Consider the following 16,130-nt stretch of genomic DNA (forward strand, 5'->3'; position numbering starts at 1 on the left):
ATGTAAGTATCATTAACTGAACTGTACCTTAGAGTATACAGGCTTCCCGTGCTGTGTGAGAGAGCATTCATGTACCCGCCATGACAGGGAGCTGGTATGATTGTACTGTACAATAACGAAGAGAGCCGCGCTCAGTGTATACCTTAGATGCTTTGTCACAAACAGACTTCCTTATGAATGGCATGATCCAGATACCCCATAGCCCGGACGAAGATCTTAGCACTCTCCAGAACGCGTTTCTTGCTATCCCCGTGCGTATGCATCCCCACGAAAGCGCCATACGTCGAATCAAAGTCGGTGTGCTTGATCGCCTTCCAGATATTCAGCACCTCATCCGGCGGCAAGGGAATCTACCGTCAGGTCCAAGTCAGCAAACCCCCCGAAGAAGGATGAAGCACCGGCAACAAAGGCGACCAACCATATTCGGATACGACCACAGGAACGTAAACGACGCCGTCCCCGGCAGTCGGTCGACATGATAGATCCCACTCGGGACCGTCCCGATCGTATCCGCAATGAGCAGCGTCCGCAACGCCCGCCACCACAGCACCGTACTGCCCGGGAAATGGCCGCCGGTCTTGATCACCTCCAGCTCACCTAAACCCTCCCCCTGACCCTCACCCCTACCCCCCTCCTCCTCTACGTCCCTCCCCAAAGCCTCCCCCAAATCCAACCGCCCCCCCACCCAAAACACCTGCTCCTCCCCCCGCCGAACAACCCACTCCGCATCCTCCGCGGCCAAAAAGACCGGACACCGGAACGCGCGCGCCCACTCTAGATGCGTGGCGTAGTAGTGCGGATGCGAGATGACGATGGCCCGCAGCCCGCCCAGCGCCTCGATTTGGGCGATCGTGGCGTCGTCCAGGAACGGGATGCAGTCCCACAGGATGTTGCCGCGGCGGGTCCGGCAGAGGAAGGCGCGCTGGCCGATGGCGAGTTTGGGGACGGTGTGGATTGCGAGGAGGGAGGATGTGATTAGGTCGGTTTCGGGGTCGGTGCTGGGGTGGAGGGGGTGGAATTCGTTGTGGTAGGGTTGGTGGGGCTCATGGGTCTGGGTCTGGGTCTGGGTTTGGGATTGGTTTGTGCTGGGGTTTGGATGGTGGCGGAGGGCGCGGAGGGTTGTCCAGGATTGTCTGGTTTGTTAGAACTTCTGGGTGGCTCTGGGACTCTGGGTGATGTGCTGGTGTTGGTGAATGCTGGGGAACTTGGAAGGGGAGGTAGACACTGTATACGTATACTGTACGTACCCCGTTGGAGGGATGAATTGGCGGGGATCATCGCAGATCTTGCAGTTGGGTGGGGGCGAGGTGGTGGGGAATTGCGTGCCGCATGTTGAGCAGATGATGAAATCAAGAGATGATGGGGGTGAATCTGGCATGGTGCATAGGTATGTAACTTAGTACTTATTGAGACGAGGTTGAGGATAGGATGGAATACTTGATGAGGGGAGAGGGGAGAGGGGAGGGAAGGTCTTAAGGGTCTTATACTTCGTGTTGATTACCCCGCATACGGAACATTTCCGTGGTTCAAACACCCATCAAACACGATAGAGCTGAGAGCCATGGCAGGTCCATGGCGGTTGGAGTCTCCATGTCATCATGACTACTACTAACTACTACTAGGTAGTTGGGGAATTGACATGCAACCCCCACTTATCACTCTTCCCCCCCCCCTCCCCTCCTATTCTTCTCATACTCTAACCCTAACTCACCTCATGCCAGCAACCACAAACCGATAAGTTAACGGCAATCATGGATAGCTACAGTCGCCATGCATAGAGCCTGGCTGCTACTTATGACCTGACACTAACTGCAACTAACAATTATCAACTAGAGGCTAGAGCCAGTCTACACTCACACTCCAGTCACCGCATCAAATCAAGTCAATATGTAGCGCATCACTATACGACAGCAAATGGATACATGGTATAACAAAATTCACAGCCACAACCTCGTCCACCCACACAAAAAGAAATCACGCTCGCACAAATGCAAGACGCTGGTCATAGCACATGGTGCAAATAGTCATGTCATTATGTCGTAAACGGTCCGCAGGCAACAAATCAAAACAATGAAAAGAAAGGGTATCAACTGAAATCAGAAACGTCTAGTCAAGCTCGGCATCAACCTGCTCCGGACTGGTCGCTCGATACTGGCTTCGCTTCCGTCGCGCCGGGCTGTACTGACAGCCCGAGTTGAGGGGACGAGGCCCCGTCGGTTTGCGCGGGGGAGGCGTGCTGCGTGGGGATTGAACAGCAGAACTCTACAGAAATCTCGTCAGCATAGCTCGTCTCAGCCGTCCCTTCCAGGAATGCACACTGACCCGTGAAACGACACGATCCATATACGACCGCTCGTCGTCATCCTTAACCTTGGGGGGCCTCTCCGGGATCAGGGGCCCTTCGTCTTTGATCTTCGGGGGTCGCGGGGGTCCCGTCTGGCGAGAACTGGCTTCTGAATAACCTGCGTCCGAGATGGGAGATAGCCGGCCGCCACCACTGTAGCGCGGATTGGCATTTACACCCGACAAGCTGGGATTCGATCCCCAGTGGTCGGACGGTGCAGTGTAAACCTGAGCCTGCGTTTCCAGCTGTGATTGGTACCGTCCGGTGGGTCCTTGGCGGGGTTGGGGATGGTGCAGGTCGAGGCTACCGCGGTGAGCCCGGTACTTGGGCGTTTCAGACACCTGAGATGGCACCAACGGCGACGGTGGTCGGTTCTCATGTTGCTGGTCATCTAAGGTGTAAGTGGAGCGCAGTCGATCTTCGCCCTGAGGATCATAATAATTTGTCGTTTGATATGGCCCCTGTGCGAGGTCGGACCCGGAGCGCGAAGCATCAAAAGACGCCCGCTCTTTGCGATTCGGTTGAATGCTGTTGCGGATGTTGTCACCCATCGACGAGGCGGTGGTCTTCGACCAGCGTGAGATTTTGGGAAAGAACGAAGAGCTGCTGGATTTGTGCTTCTTTGCCTTCTCGGTAATCTTCGGGGTGGTGTCAGTGCTAAGAGCCCCCGAGGCCATCGCGTCCCGAGGGGGTGTTGAGACAGGAGCCGAGCCAGCTCGGTCCTGTTGGTTGTTGGGGTTCGGCTGAGACACCAGGTGAGGGCTCAGGAATTCCCCGCGATCGTCTTCCATATCCTCATCAACCTCCTGGACCGTGCTCACACGGTTCTCGAGGCCCTTCCGGAACTGATTGGGATCCTGGACGAGCTGTGACGACGTCGAAAGGTATTCGGAGGGATTCCCAGGAGAGGAAGTTCCCGCATGACCTTCTGGCTCATAGCCTTCCGGATCCACGCTGGCAGCCCGGTTACCATTGCGCGGAAACCCGTGATCCTGATTGTGACGGAGAGCCTCAACCTCCTCCAGCAATTGCTCCAACATATCCTCGATCTTGGTCAGATCATTCGAGTTCTTCATACTCAGGCCCTTAAGCGCACGCTTGAAGATGTTCTTGCGCTTCTGGCTCAGTTCCTCGCCATCGTCCACAGACATTTGACGAGCGCTGCGCGCACTGACCGGCAGTGGGCGCGGTCCGCCAACAGCCCGATATGTACGCTCGTGCTGTCTGTCGCTGGCCTCCATGAGCATTCCATCTTGCTGAGCGATGAACTTCTTCATTTCCTCGAACGAGTTGCGCATCTCGGCCGCGCTTCGAACCAGCGTCACCAGAATTTCCGTATCTCTGGCGTTCCGTTGCGCATCACGTACAGTAAGCTTAGGCAGTGTCAGCAGAGTTGTCTAAGTATTGACGAAAGGGAACTGGAACTTACATGGTCCATGAGTGCGACGATGTCCTTAGACTGAATACGATCGATGCCTTTGCCAGTGGCACTGTCATATAGCGGAGATCCAACCCCATGGGAGTACCCACTCAGCTGTCGCTGATGGCCGGGTATGAAATCATCAGCTCCCATGGGACTGTCGAACATACCCATGTTGGCATCAATCCCTCCCATCCCTTTTTTCAATGGCTCAGGCGTATCAACGCTTGGAGAACGGGGATTGGCAGCCGAGACATAGCCCTCGTCTTTGGCTCCAAGAGGTGTCCCATACAATTGCCGCGAATATTGTTGGTCGTAGTAGTCATTTGCAGCATATTCGTCCTCGGGGTAATATTCCTGGTCGTATTGTGCGTGGTCGACCGACCCCAAACCCAGGCCCGCACCAGCAGCCGCACCGGCAACGGCGCCACCCTTATCGAAGAGAGGAGACGGAGCATCTTTGGAAGGCGTCTGGTTGAACGACCAACTAGCTTCTTGAGCCGCCGGTCCTTGAATAATGGAAGGATTGGTATTGATTTCCGATTCAGTATCTGGAAGTGGGTCTTCCTCGGGAAGGGGGCTCTGGTCGCGGATTCCGGCGAACATGTGAGTAGGATCTGTCAAGTCTTCATAAGACTGGGTCACACTCTGCGGAGGCGAAGTGGCACCCATACGTCTCGGGAACGATGTAGCATCAGGACTTGACACATTGTGGCCTTGCTTGAGAGGACTTCCTTGGCGAGAAGCATGAGGAGAGTCATCCAATTTGTCCATCGCCTCATCCCGATCGCTCTCGGCTTGTTCGGGAATGTCGTTCATGGAGCGATTAGCAGCAGACTGACTGGACTTGGTGTCTAGAATAGTGGGATCCAAGAGCGAAGCCACTGCCGACTCTACGGCGAGGGGATGGACAAAGCGAGGATTGGCGGCAACACCTTCAGCGACAGGTTGGCCTTGCTTCGCGTGGTCCATGAAAGTAACCTCGCTGTCCTCGTTGTGTCCAGGCATTCTGTTGCGCTCAGTGCTCGCAGTCGAGTGGGCATAGTCGTCGCCGTCGTCTTCTCCATCCGAATGTTCAACCCAGCGACTGCCTCGTGGCGATGCTCTAGGCGTCTCCTCGTAGCCCAGCTCGTGCCCAGGATCATATTGGTTTCGAAGGGACTCAGTCTGACTATTGATGCTGAGTCCTTCCGGGCGGGTTGACCTTGCGAGGTTGGTGCTGGGAGCAGACGAGAGCGAATCAATGGACAAACGCGGCTCCAGCCCCTTTTCATCGTCGGAAAAGTCGTGGTGATCATAAGAAGTCGAGTTCTGCTTTACTGGAGACTGGCTGATGTTGCTCGCCACGCTTTGAATTGGGCTGAGTGTCCGTCGTCGGCTTGTGAGGCCACTATAATCGGTGTCATGGTGTCCTGCATGTACATCAAGCAAGTTGGCTGCAGCCGCCGCCGCAATAGCTCCGGCCGAAGCACCTCCGACGGACGAATGACTCGAGACGCTGCGCAGAGACAAGTTATGGCTAGATAGGTTGCTGTGCTTGAGCTTCAAATCATGCTGCGAGTCTAGAGAAGCCTGACCCGGGGATCGTGGAGTAGGGGAGATGGTTTGGTAAAACGACCCACGCGAGATGTCGTGTTCTTTAGACTCCTCGTAAGAATAGGGATCGGCAGACTGCTCTGAGAGCAGTGAAGCCCTTGTCAGATCTGACTCGATTGCACTGCGTAACGGCATGGGAGCAATGTTGTGTCTCTGGAAGACCAGCTCAGTCTCGTTGATGCCTCCTATCGGGCTCTGGGGGCCGCTGCTTCTGCGTCTACCTTCGCTACTAGCCAAGCTCGATCGCGAATCGTGATGCTGGAGAGCCGCCGCTGTTAGGGCGCTACCGACGAGGCCCGCTTTTTCTGCCTCGCGCAGCCCTTTGCTTCGCTGGCGCCGCAGCTTTTCTTGCTCAGTCAACTCTGGCCGATTGGCCCATTTGACGTAGCCAATATCTGGAGACTTCTCGCTACCCTTACTCGATCGCCGCTCGGCCCGAGAGGGGACTGAATCTCCCGAAATAGTGATCCCCTCGTCACGACTATCCTTGTTGAGAACAACTTTGGGCTTCCTAACGTCAGGCGCACTTGCGTGTTTTGACAGTCGCCTTCCGAGTCCATCCCGTGACGGTGTACTGGCGGAGGAGTGCGAGGCATTCATGTCCCGGTCAAACTTGGAAGTATTCGACATGACTTTTTGGTCTTTCTTCAGCTCTTTCAGTTCGGGCAGGATCAACCTCCGAATCGCGTCTTCGACGGTTTCAAGTAGTTTCGGGTTGTTGATGGACGATTTGGAGGTCCCGGATCGGAAGGAGTACTGGTCACCGGATCGGCGATGCGAGGAGACGGCCGAGGCGCTGAGGAGGCTGGACTCGGGACTGATCATGTCGTCGTGCCCTCGATGCCGGGAAGACTTGAGATCGGCCTCCTCACTGTCGTCGAACTTACTTTTCTCTGCCCGTCGACGCTGTCGGGAGCCGTCGCGAGGATCGCTGCTAAGCTTTTCTGCCACGCGATGGGCGATCCGCTCGGTGCTTAGGCTGCGACTTCTTTGTCGTCTCGGGGTCTTAAGGTAGTCCTTGGACTCGTGGCTTGGACCTCGCTCTAGGCTTTGACTGCGTTTGCGACGGAGGCCAGACGAGGGGGTATCCAGCATACTATCTGCAGGCATGGAGGAGATATCCGAGGCGGGCAGCATGTACCGTGTGTCGCGCGACAGGCTGGAAACCTCACTACCACGATGGCGATCCATGAGCTCAATCTCAACGGGGGAATGACCAGGAGGCTGGTTCTCATCGGTAGCTGAATTGGAGGAGCTTATACTTTGATCATCGGGGCCGGACTCGGCCAGTAACCGGTGCTTGTGGGGCGAGCTGAGGGAAATGCGGCGGGAATAAACCGGTTTACGGTTGCCGCTAGACTCGGTGATTTGAATATGGTCTCTTTGGTCCTTCAGCTTCCGCGCGGAGGAAGGGGTCACTCGGACACGGACGCTGGGCCGCGAAACCAGGGAGCCAGAACCCTTCCCGCCCTCGAAATACTCGATGAGCAGGGAGGTCTGGGAGTGTTGCGACGAGCGGGACAGCTTGGAATCGTCCCCGCGGGAACGATGGTGTTGTTTCCGACGGGTGGGGATAGTGACGGGAGTCCCGTCGTCTGGAATGGAGTAAGAGGTTTTGTCTGTGCGGCGAGAGATGTCAGTTGCCAGATCAGTGCCTGTGACGCTGCCGCCGGTGGTGTTGGTGTCGACAATGGATTCAGTGGGGGCAGGCAGGACCGGTCTGCGGCGCGTTTCGACGCCCATCATGGTCGATAAGGAAAAGAATCGAGAGAGTAAGTCTCGTTGTCTTTTCCCTTCTCAGCCGAACCGAATCATAATCGGGTTCGGGGTTTCTTTTTTTAGGACCTTGAGAGGGGGGCTGATCTCTTTTTGCTCTTAATCTGAGATCTGGAGAAGGGGGAGAAAGCGTGCAGAAAGAAAGGAGGGAAGGGATAAGAAAGGAAGAGCAAAGGGCAAGCGATGAACAGAATGGATGGATGGATGGATGGATGGGTGGATGGGTGGATGGGTGGATGGATAGATGGATAGATGGTAAGGCTGGATGACAGGAACTGGTTCTGGATCCCCGACTGCCAGTTAGCAGATTGGAGTCTCACCACAAGCTCGGACCGATCGGAAGGTGCAGTAAGTGGGTTGGAGACAGTGGCAGACAGTGGCAGACAACTGCAGACAACTGCAGACAAACAGATGCAAGCAAAGATGAAAGTGAGGAGGGAGTGGGGATGGAGGCAGGAAAGGTAAGGATGCGATCAATATCAGCAACAAGCAAAGGAAGAACAGCGTACCAGCACTGGAGAGAGGGAGGGTGGTGGGGAAATGGAGGGATGGATGGACGGTTGGATTAGACGTGATTGTAGCAACAGTAGGCGACTCTTCTCTCTCTCTCTCTTTACCACCCGCGGAAGAACTCAGGAAGATAGAATGACCTTAGTGAGAAAGTCGACTGGGAGAATAGGAAGAGAGGGAGAAAGAGAACGTGCGACAGAGCGCGAGAAGGAAAGAAGAGGCGAGTTGTTGTAGATCGCTCACTGGGAGTGGATAACTGAATCAATCAATCAATCATCTAGCTGGTGGCCATGCGCATTCACCGCAAGAGTCCCCATGCATTGGTGGCTGTCCAGCCAGAGATCACCGAAGGAGAGAGGGGAAGGAAGCAAAGGCAAATTAGGTTGCAAAAAGAAACAAATGACAATGTTCAATAAGAATCAAAATCAAAATAAATAAATAAATAAAATAAAATAGTAATCTAGACGGAGGAGCACCTGGAGGAAAAGGAAATCCAATTATCAGCCCAAAGAGGGAGGGAGCAGAAGTGAAGGAGATGGAATCAGGTACAAGACAGGGTTTGGCGGGAATAACTCCGAAGCTAACAGAGGAAGAGAAAGAGGGGAGGGGAAAAAGTGGGCAAGCAGAAAAAAAAAAGCAGAAGGCTGGTCAAAGAATATTAACACTTGATGATGGCTAGTTGGATTTAGCTGTTAAGTCAGTACTCATAAGTTAGCCACCACTAACTACCATCTTCTTGTTCTTCCTCCTCCTTCTCGTCGTCGTCCCAGCCAAACTTAAGTAAGGTACGCCGATTACAATGGATGAGCTGGCACAGAATCGATTTTCTGAGACAGAAAATAAAATTCGAGACAGGGAAAAAGAAAAGAAAGAATTGTCACCCAACAACAACATCGAAACAATAAGAGCACCACTTTCGCCCTTACACTAAGAGCATAAGCACCACTCTCCAGCCTCGCTCTCTTTGGGTTTCCCACCTTATCTTTGGCTGAGTGAGCTTTGATCGTCCTCGCTTTGGGTGTCCATTGCTCCATTGCTCTCTTCCACGTTGGTTGGGATCGGTAGAAGTGGGCTTTCCCTTCTTACGTGTATGCGTGAGCGAGTAAGTGCGTGATTCCCAGCAAAGTGAGATCCATGCAAGGTGACCGAGCTTTGCGCGATGATCTGAACCTCCCCTTGGGATTGAAGTATAAATAAGTACCACTTATCCACCTCCAGAGGTGTTTTCTCGAATCGTTCGACATCAATCGCTCTCCTCTCGGGTTTTCCGGTCTTGCCACACCCAACCTGAACCGCAAGAAAGCCTCGAGTTCCGTAGGATAGGAATTTTCCGCGCCAGGGATGTTGTCGACATTTCATACCTACCATGAAGCGACAAACGGGTTATTGCCTCCGTGGTGCAACCCAAGATGTGATCTGTATCCTGTCCGTCTGGCATTCTGTGTCTTGGGTGGTCCTATAACCGTTGTACAGGTGTGAGAGGGGAGGAGAGCCAAAGCGAACACAAGAGCGAGTCGTCTTTCATCGTCTTTCATCCACCCATTCTGGCAAAGAAATGAGCTGGAGAAGAACAGGTTGTCGCGAATTGCGACCAGGAAATTGGCTGGGATTTATAGAGCATGAAACACGAGCAACCAGAACATTTGTAAAAGCAGCCCTCTCTATGACCCATCATAAATTCGCCACGATCTTCACAGCTGAAACGACGCGGCGTCACTGTTGACCATCACCACTATGGGTACTACTCCAGTATCATCACCTTCATCATCATCTGCTTCATGGCGGAGAGCATCAGATTCAAACGACTAGTGTAGGTACCGCAGAGGGAGACCGATCCAGGACTCCAGGTTATCCCAGCGGTGGGCCTGTCCGACCCGCCGCGGACCCGCGGGCTCGAGAGTCTGTCTTGTTCCCCAGGCCGCAAGCAGAGCAAAGCTCCAAAGTAGTCAAGGGCCAAGGTCCCACCGACAAGGCCTGTTCGTCTTTTCTTTCTTGAACACCCGCCGACCGGACGCGGGTCTCCAGGACGACCAACGTTCCGGTCTCTTCGGACGATACCTAGAAAATCTGCCAACTCATCACATCCCGTCGAATGCGAGACTCCCTCGTTGATTGGTGACCGCCGTCACGAAGGTCATCCAGTAGGACCACAACGATCAAGGTTCAGGCTGCTTACTGCCATGTCGCATGCAACGTTGGTTTTGTTATTTTTTTTTCTCAATGTCTGATTTCTGGTACTTAGCCATGGGATGGAGTTGAATGGGTGGATTCACGGGACGAACGACGGCAGGGGGATCCATCCATAGGTCACCCACTCACTTATCCTCCCAGCCACCGGAAGGGGAGGAGAAAAGAGAGACTCTACCCGACCAGCCACCTATGCTCCTTGCAAGTGAAAGACAAGGCTTGAAAGCAAGATGCATCTAACTGCCGACGCTGTTTTTCTCACAATTGGAAGTCTGTCCTGCGGTGAGAAACCCGATCGGAGGGGGGAAGCAAGCAATGGCAGCCGGCAGTTAGGCAGGAGTCAGGACGCAGATCGGATGTGCAGCCGTTTGACGGACCGGGCAGCAAGCAAGTTCTTTTATCGCAATGGATTGTGTTTTTCTGCGAAAGAACAATTGTTCAACCACACTAGCAGTGCCCGTATGGGGTTAATTTGTACCCAACCCAATAAGGCGAATTCGAGTAGAAGGCGGAGAGGAAGAGTTCAACTTCTTTTTCTGGTCACTGAGAAGTGTAGAAATCTCTCGTCACAGCCCTTCATTCTTTCCTGCCAGATTAGGCAGGTAGATCTATCTATGATGATCAATGATATGATGAATAGAGGAGGTACTGTATGGAACCCTGAGCTGGAGGCCATGCCACACCCGGTGAATGCCAACTTTATTAGTATGGTACTTATTCAACCCCAATCTATTGACTCTAAATAGCTAAGATATCGATTTTACTGCTTCTGATGTCCATCCAATATTGCGCTGAGCTCGGATCTGTTTAGAGCTTACATCTGACAGGAAATGCATGGAATTGGCGGTTGTACCACTCATATTACCGCAGGCATTGTCAATGGCCCCAATCTTGGATGTAATGCGCATCTTCGATCATGAATCATGGGACTACATGCCAGTCTGTAGTTTCTTCTTAACGGAGAGACGGAGCATGACGGGCCCAGCGACTGTGATGCGATGTTACTCAGCCATTACTGAATTGCATTTCAGCATATGCATCAGAAAGTATTTACTATCCCTTCATAGCGATGACTTCGATGCGTCTGAATCCCGCCTCCTGCTCTGCTTGGATGCTCGGATGAAAAGAGAAACAATAAACAATTGTGAATCAACCATATGTAGTAGACAAGCCAAATATCCACAATATCGAACTCCGAGACTATATGCCAATACTCAAAAACCGCACAATGTTACAATCAATTACTTTTGCTCTGCGCTGACTCATTCATCGTCGTGCTTCCGCTTGAACTTCAGCCCCTTGTTATTGGGCTGGCTGCCGTAGTTGCGCCGTCCCTGCTGCTGCTGCTTCTTGTCGCGGCTCATGCTGGAGCCCAGTGTGATATCAATGCGGGGTGGCGTCGAGAAGCCGAAGCCCTTGGCCACCTTGACCAGGTCGAGTTTGTGCACGTCGAAAACGGAGCGGAGTGAGTGCGATGCATAGGCCTGGAGGTAGGCACGGTAGCCTTCCTTGGCGGACTGGATGACACGTTAATATCCGGGTCGGAACAACAAAGACAGTAGTCCAGCTTACCTTGTTCAAGTAGTAGTTCTGTCCGATCAGCTTCTCAAGCTGAGACTGGACATTGACGATCTTGCTGGCGGGGAAATCGAACTCCACAACGGGAACACGAGCCTCCTTCAGGTGCTTCAAGAATCCAACCTCGGAAGGCTGAAGGAACATCAGACTGCGTCCCTTACCGTTCACACCACGAGCCGTACGACCGACACGGTGAACGTAGTCTCTGGTGTCATCTGGGGGATCGAACTGGATGATCCAGTCGACGGCCGGAATCTAGAAAGGAAGAACGTCAGAAATGTGGCTCGTAATAGTGATTTATGGTAACGTACATCCAAACCTCTAGCAGCAACATCAGTACAGATCAAGGTTCCCTGTTTGGCGTTACAGAACTCGAAGAAGGTGTTGGTGCGCTTCTGCTGCTTCTGCTTGCCGTGGAGGTCGAGAACGGGAAGATCAATGTAGTTGAGCAATTCAGCATGGTACTTGACACAGTTACAGCTGGAGAAGAAGACAATGATCTTCTTCTTGAGGTTGCGCTTGAGGAAGGAGAACAGAAGCAAGAAGCGCTTGTCCGCTTCACAAATGACGTAGCCTTGCTCCAGGCCTTCGACCGTACTATGTTCTTTGCGGTGGTCAACGTTGATGTAGAGAGGGCCAGGTCGCAGCGAAATGCGAGCCAAGTCCTCGACCTTCGTGGTTTGCGTAGCGGAGAACAGCATCGTCTGTCTTTCCTCGGAGGGCAGAATCTTGACAATCTGGCGCATTTCATCCTCGAAACCGACTTCAAGAATACGGTCCGCCTCATCTGAAAGATGTTAGACCATCCAAGTTACGATAATTCAATACCGACTTACCGATAACAAGCGTCTTCAGGTTCTTGAAGACAAATCCGGGGGTGTTCTGCAGGTGATCGAGCAAACGTCCGGGGGTGGCAATAAGCAAGTTCACACCCTTGGTGAGTTTCTCGGCCTCAGCTCTTCGGTTGGCACCACCAATAACAATACCATACGTCTGGGAGTGGTGTGCCATTAATTCCCTAGCGACACCAAAGATCTGCAGGGCCAGCTCTCTGGTGGGGGAAACCACAAGAACACCAGTACCTATGACAAGCGAATTAGCACGCAATCGGATCGAACGATCGAGCTCATCGGCAACGAACCGTTACGGGGCTTGAACCGCAGAGCGCTCAACATCTCCACAGCAGGAATCAAAAACGAGAGAGTCTTTCCAGAACCAGTCTTCGCAGCACCGAGAACATCACGACCAGCGAGCAGCGGGCCGATGGTCCGTTGTTGAATTTCAGTCATGGTCTCGAAGCCCATGTCCTGAATAGCCTTCATCGTCTTCTCCGAGAGGTTCAATTCCGAGAACTTCTTAGGCTCCGAGTCCGTCGTAGGCAGACGGACAGTATCGATCGAAGGAAGGTCGGCACCGGCAGTCTTTTCATCATCGGCGCTCTCTTCCTCTACCTCCTCCTGGCGGATCTCCTCGTCGCTGTCATTCTCGTCCTCGTCGGAATCGTCGACTCTGCGCTTCTTGGAGGACTCCTTCTTCTTCTTATTCTTGTCGCTGTTCTTTTTGGGGGTCGTGCTAACTTCCTCCTCCACAGCATCGGCCACTTCGGTCACGGCTTCATTCTGGACTGGGGAGGCTTCCTCGTTGTCGGTCGCAGGACGGGCGCCTCCGCCGTGCTTTCTCTTGCGCTTCTTGGAGAGAGATTTGGCGGAGTCCACGGGGATCGGCATTTTCGCGGAGTTGTTTGGTGTCGACGAATCCCTCACTGCGAAAAAAAATAGATCTGGTGGTAGAAGTGCAGGGCCTGGAATCGCGAGGCCGCTTTTCTCTTTTTTTTTTTCTCCGTTTCTGCCAAACTCCGCGTCACGTGCCGATAGGAGAATGATAAGAGTGGGCCACAGGAGCCGGGTGCCTGAGGCATAAGAAACTATATCAAAGCACATCCCTCCGATGCGCTTCAATAGCAGGAAACTCAAAATTACGACTGGTAATCTCCTATACGTGGCGACTTGTCAGCCCGGATAATACAGAAGAACATAGATGCTATCAAGTGACAGACTACGAGCCGCATATTGTCGAATTGTGAAGGCTTGCCGCTTGTCAGGTAGGTAGACATCTTGGCATCAATCAGTCTTATAGGTACCATGCCTCTAGGACTATACCAAATCAACTAGTCGCGTAAAACACGTCGCTTCAGCCTCTGGGCTCATTCTATTTCGATGGAATCAGGAGCAAGCCTTGACGTTCATGGATTATGTCGACGTTATCTCTGAGGGACGATTGCGCATAGACAGAAGACCGCTCTAGAAAATAACAATTATGCTGCCTGCCACATAAGCCCTCACTCGCATTACTGTCCTTGGTACCGCAATCTGCGGAGTTCTTGGGGCGGTCTCAGGCCGATGAATTGCTTGTTATTCCAATCAATTCGGTTGCATAGCCACGAAAGAAATCATGAAATGATACCCAAGTGACAAAAAAGGAGAAGAGCTCTGTCAGGAGAATCCGACAACATTCAACCCTCGCCAAAACGTACGGCAGTATATGAATCTGACTGTGAAGAAGAGAACAGCAGCATTGGGCAATAATGGAATCTAACTGGCCTCACCCCATCCCACAAACATAATCATGAACGATGTGAGCCTCTTGCAAGTACGGCAAGATTCGTATACTTCTAACATTTGATTCCGTGGAAGCCTGGCGCTTTGCGCAAACCGCCAACCTACCCCTTTTCGCTAGTTTCGTCCAAGATGGCGTGAAAGGAGAAGAAGCCGCTGTGGAGCAAACTGTCAAGCTCTCTAGTTGTTCGGAAAGACATGAGAACCGTGAGACAGATCTGCTGTTATAGCTTCCATTCTGCTAGTCCAACTGGTAAGTCTGAAGACAGCCGAGCAATGGTCAAATGAAACAGGCCTGTAACTCAAGGCGAGTTCCGGTATGTATATACTATACTGTGTCCTTTGCTCCATGCTCACCTTGCGAGCTCTGTGATTGGACAACAAGAATCTCATTGGAAGCGTGTGCTGGAACATGGATGGATGCCATTGTTGTACGGCCGGCTGGGGCAGCCGAGACGCGAAGCACGTAGACACGTCATTGTAATGTGGGAACCGAAGATCCGTTCACATAGCACTGAAAGCCATTGAGAGTTCTTGTTTGTCCATAAAGACTGACATACTTGCATGGGTACAGTAGGGGGGGTAACTAAGGATTCCCAGCCGTGTCTTGAGAAGGTTTATGCGTACACAAGATCCCCAGCCAAAGTGCTTGCGTATTAGGCAACCGAATGACTAAGGAAGTTCGCTCGGGACTTCGGGTACGTTTTACCGTGCTAGGGGCTGAGAGCCTGGACCAAGCAAACATGGACTGCACAGAGCAGAGCCTCCAGAAGCCCAAGGGGTGAAGTCACTGCAGGAAAGTGCACCTTGCATGTTTTAACAGATCATTGACAGCTAAGAGATCGGATTGAAAGGTCAAGTCGGCTGGAAGAATGCGCAACGGGAAAAAATAGGGTTGGGTTGCGGAGCAGAACGACCGCTCGAATTCATCGTAGGCTGGACTAGATTCCACAATGGATCGTGTGGCGGACAGCCACGCAAATTTTTTGGTAGGTTTATTTTCGAAAAGAATTTGCAAGTTCCAATGCCAAAAATAGGATGGGGCGTGCCATGGTTCGCAGCGCCCAGCATGTTGGAGTGAGTTTGAACTTTGGACCCTTTTTCTTTTCCGATTATTAAGGTAAAAGGTACCGACCGGTCTGAGGAGGGCTGGTGCAGGTGCAGGTGCTCGTCAGCCCCTCGAGGAGAACGTTCATGGAGATATTCTTCGATCGATTGCTGCATGACTGTCTTCTCTTCTACTGATTGAGACATGATATCCCATGGTCAAATCTATGGTCAATAATGTATGGGGTTGGAGTGGATCAATGGGGAAAGACGTCATGATGCGCAGACACGGACGGCCAAGTGTACAGTCAGATACCGTTTTAAAGTGGTAAAAGATCGACTGCCCCTTCCCTTGCTGATCAGGGACGCACAGAAGATGTCGAGCACAAACAAAATACTCCATACTCCATACACTCCGGAGTAGTCAAGACTCATTTGCTTGTGAATCACGGAGTGGTGGAGAGGGCATAGTACGATTTGTCTCACAATGCCATCAGTCAGATCGTGTTGTACACTGTAAAAGAGACAACTTTGCTTGAGATTGATTAAAGGAGTTCATAGTCCCACATCTGGTGCTGTGCGGGAAGGACCTGGAGTTAATCAACTGCTGTAGAGGGAGGCTGTGCAGTAAGGCTCGGGCTGTTGGTAGTAGTCTGTAACTAGGCAAAAGGATACGAATACGTCGAGGATTTCAACCCAAAGTACTCAGTAGTAGTTAGCAGGTGCATGGTACGGTCAATTGACACTCCTCTGGCGTCTGTCTTTTTCAAGTTCGCAAAGACAACCTGAAGTCAAGCTTAACGCCCTACCAGATCGAACAATCTAGGCGCAGTCGACGACAAGCGATCCGATGGTTCATGAGAAGTCATTAGACACCAGAAGAGCCCTAACTTATACTCAGTACACTCAGTAACTAGGTACACCATAGTTCGCGGGCGGATAAAAAATGGTCAAAGGCACGGGGCGGGATCGATCAGCATAGTCTCCCGCTTATACTACTGGATCAATATGCGCCGACCAGTTTCAGCTTCTCGCTCGTGGGAAATAGTATGAGTGA

The 16,130-nt window shown here is 52.3% G+C and overlaps 3 protein-coding genes across 3 annotated transcripts; all 3 read right to left on the reverse strand.

The window, feature by feature from the left end:
• Nucleotides 1-2: 2 nt before the first annotated feature.
• On the reverse strand, nt 3-1,428 carry BO72DRAFT_431507 (putative metallo-beta-lactamase domain protein). The gene is made up of 4 exons (XM_040943136.1): nt 1,226-1,428; nt 644-1,051; nt 419-592; nt 3-350 (listed from the first exon to the last, which is right to left on the reverse strand). Exons 1-4 carry the CDS (start codon nt 1,376-1,378, stop codon nt 156-158), a joined length of 930 nt encoding a protein of 309 aa, XP_040800117.1. The 5' UTR covers nt 1,379-1,428; the 3' UTR covers nt 3-155.
• Nucleotides 1,429-2,106: 678 nt separating this feature from the next.
• BO72DRAFT_497387 (uncharacterized protein) lies at nt 2,107-7,106 on the reverse strand (the record flags this gene model as incomplete). The annotated part of the gene is made up of 3 exons (XM_040948689.1): nt 2,107-2,262; nt 2,323-3,717; nt 3,774-7,106. 3 exons carry the CDS (start codon nt 7,104-7,106, stop codon nt 2,107-2,109), a joined length of 4,884 nt encoding a protein of 1,627 aa, XP_040800118.1.
• Nucleotides 7,107-10,667: 3,561 nt separating this feature from the next.
• has1 (ATP-dependent RNA helicase HAS1) lies at nt 10,668-13,208 on the reverse strand. The gene is made up of 5 exons (XM_040947491.1): nt 12,553-13,208; nt 12,248-12,493; nt 11,723-12,198; nt 11,406-11,666; nt 10,668-11,350 (listed from the first exon to the last, which is right to left on the reverse strand). The coding sequence occupies exons 1-5, from the start codon at nt 13,136-13,138 to the stop codon at nt 11,096-11,098; spliced, it is 1,824 nt and encodes a 607-aa protein (XP_040800119.1). The 5' UTR covers nt 13,139-13,208; the 3' UTR covers nt 10,668-11,095.
• Between the last annotated feature and the right edge of the window lie 2,922 nt (nt 13,209-16,130).

Source organism: Aspergillus fijiensis (genome assembly GCF_003184825.1).
Source record: "Aspergillus fijiensis CBS 313.89 unplaced genomic scaffold BO72scaffold_31, whole genome shotgun sequence".
In the NCBI taxonomy this organism is placed as follows: Eukaryota; Fungi; Ascomycota; class Eurotiomycetes; order Eurotiales; family Aspergillaceae; genus Aspergillus; species Aspergillus fijiensis.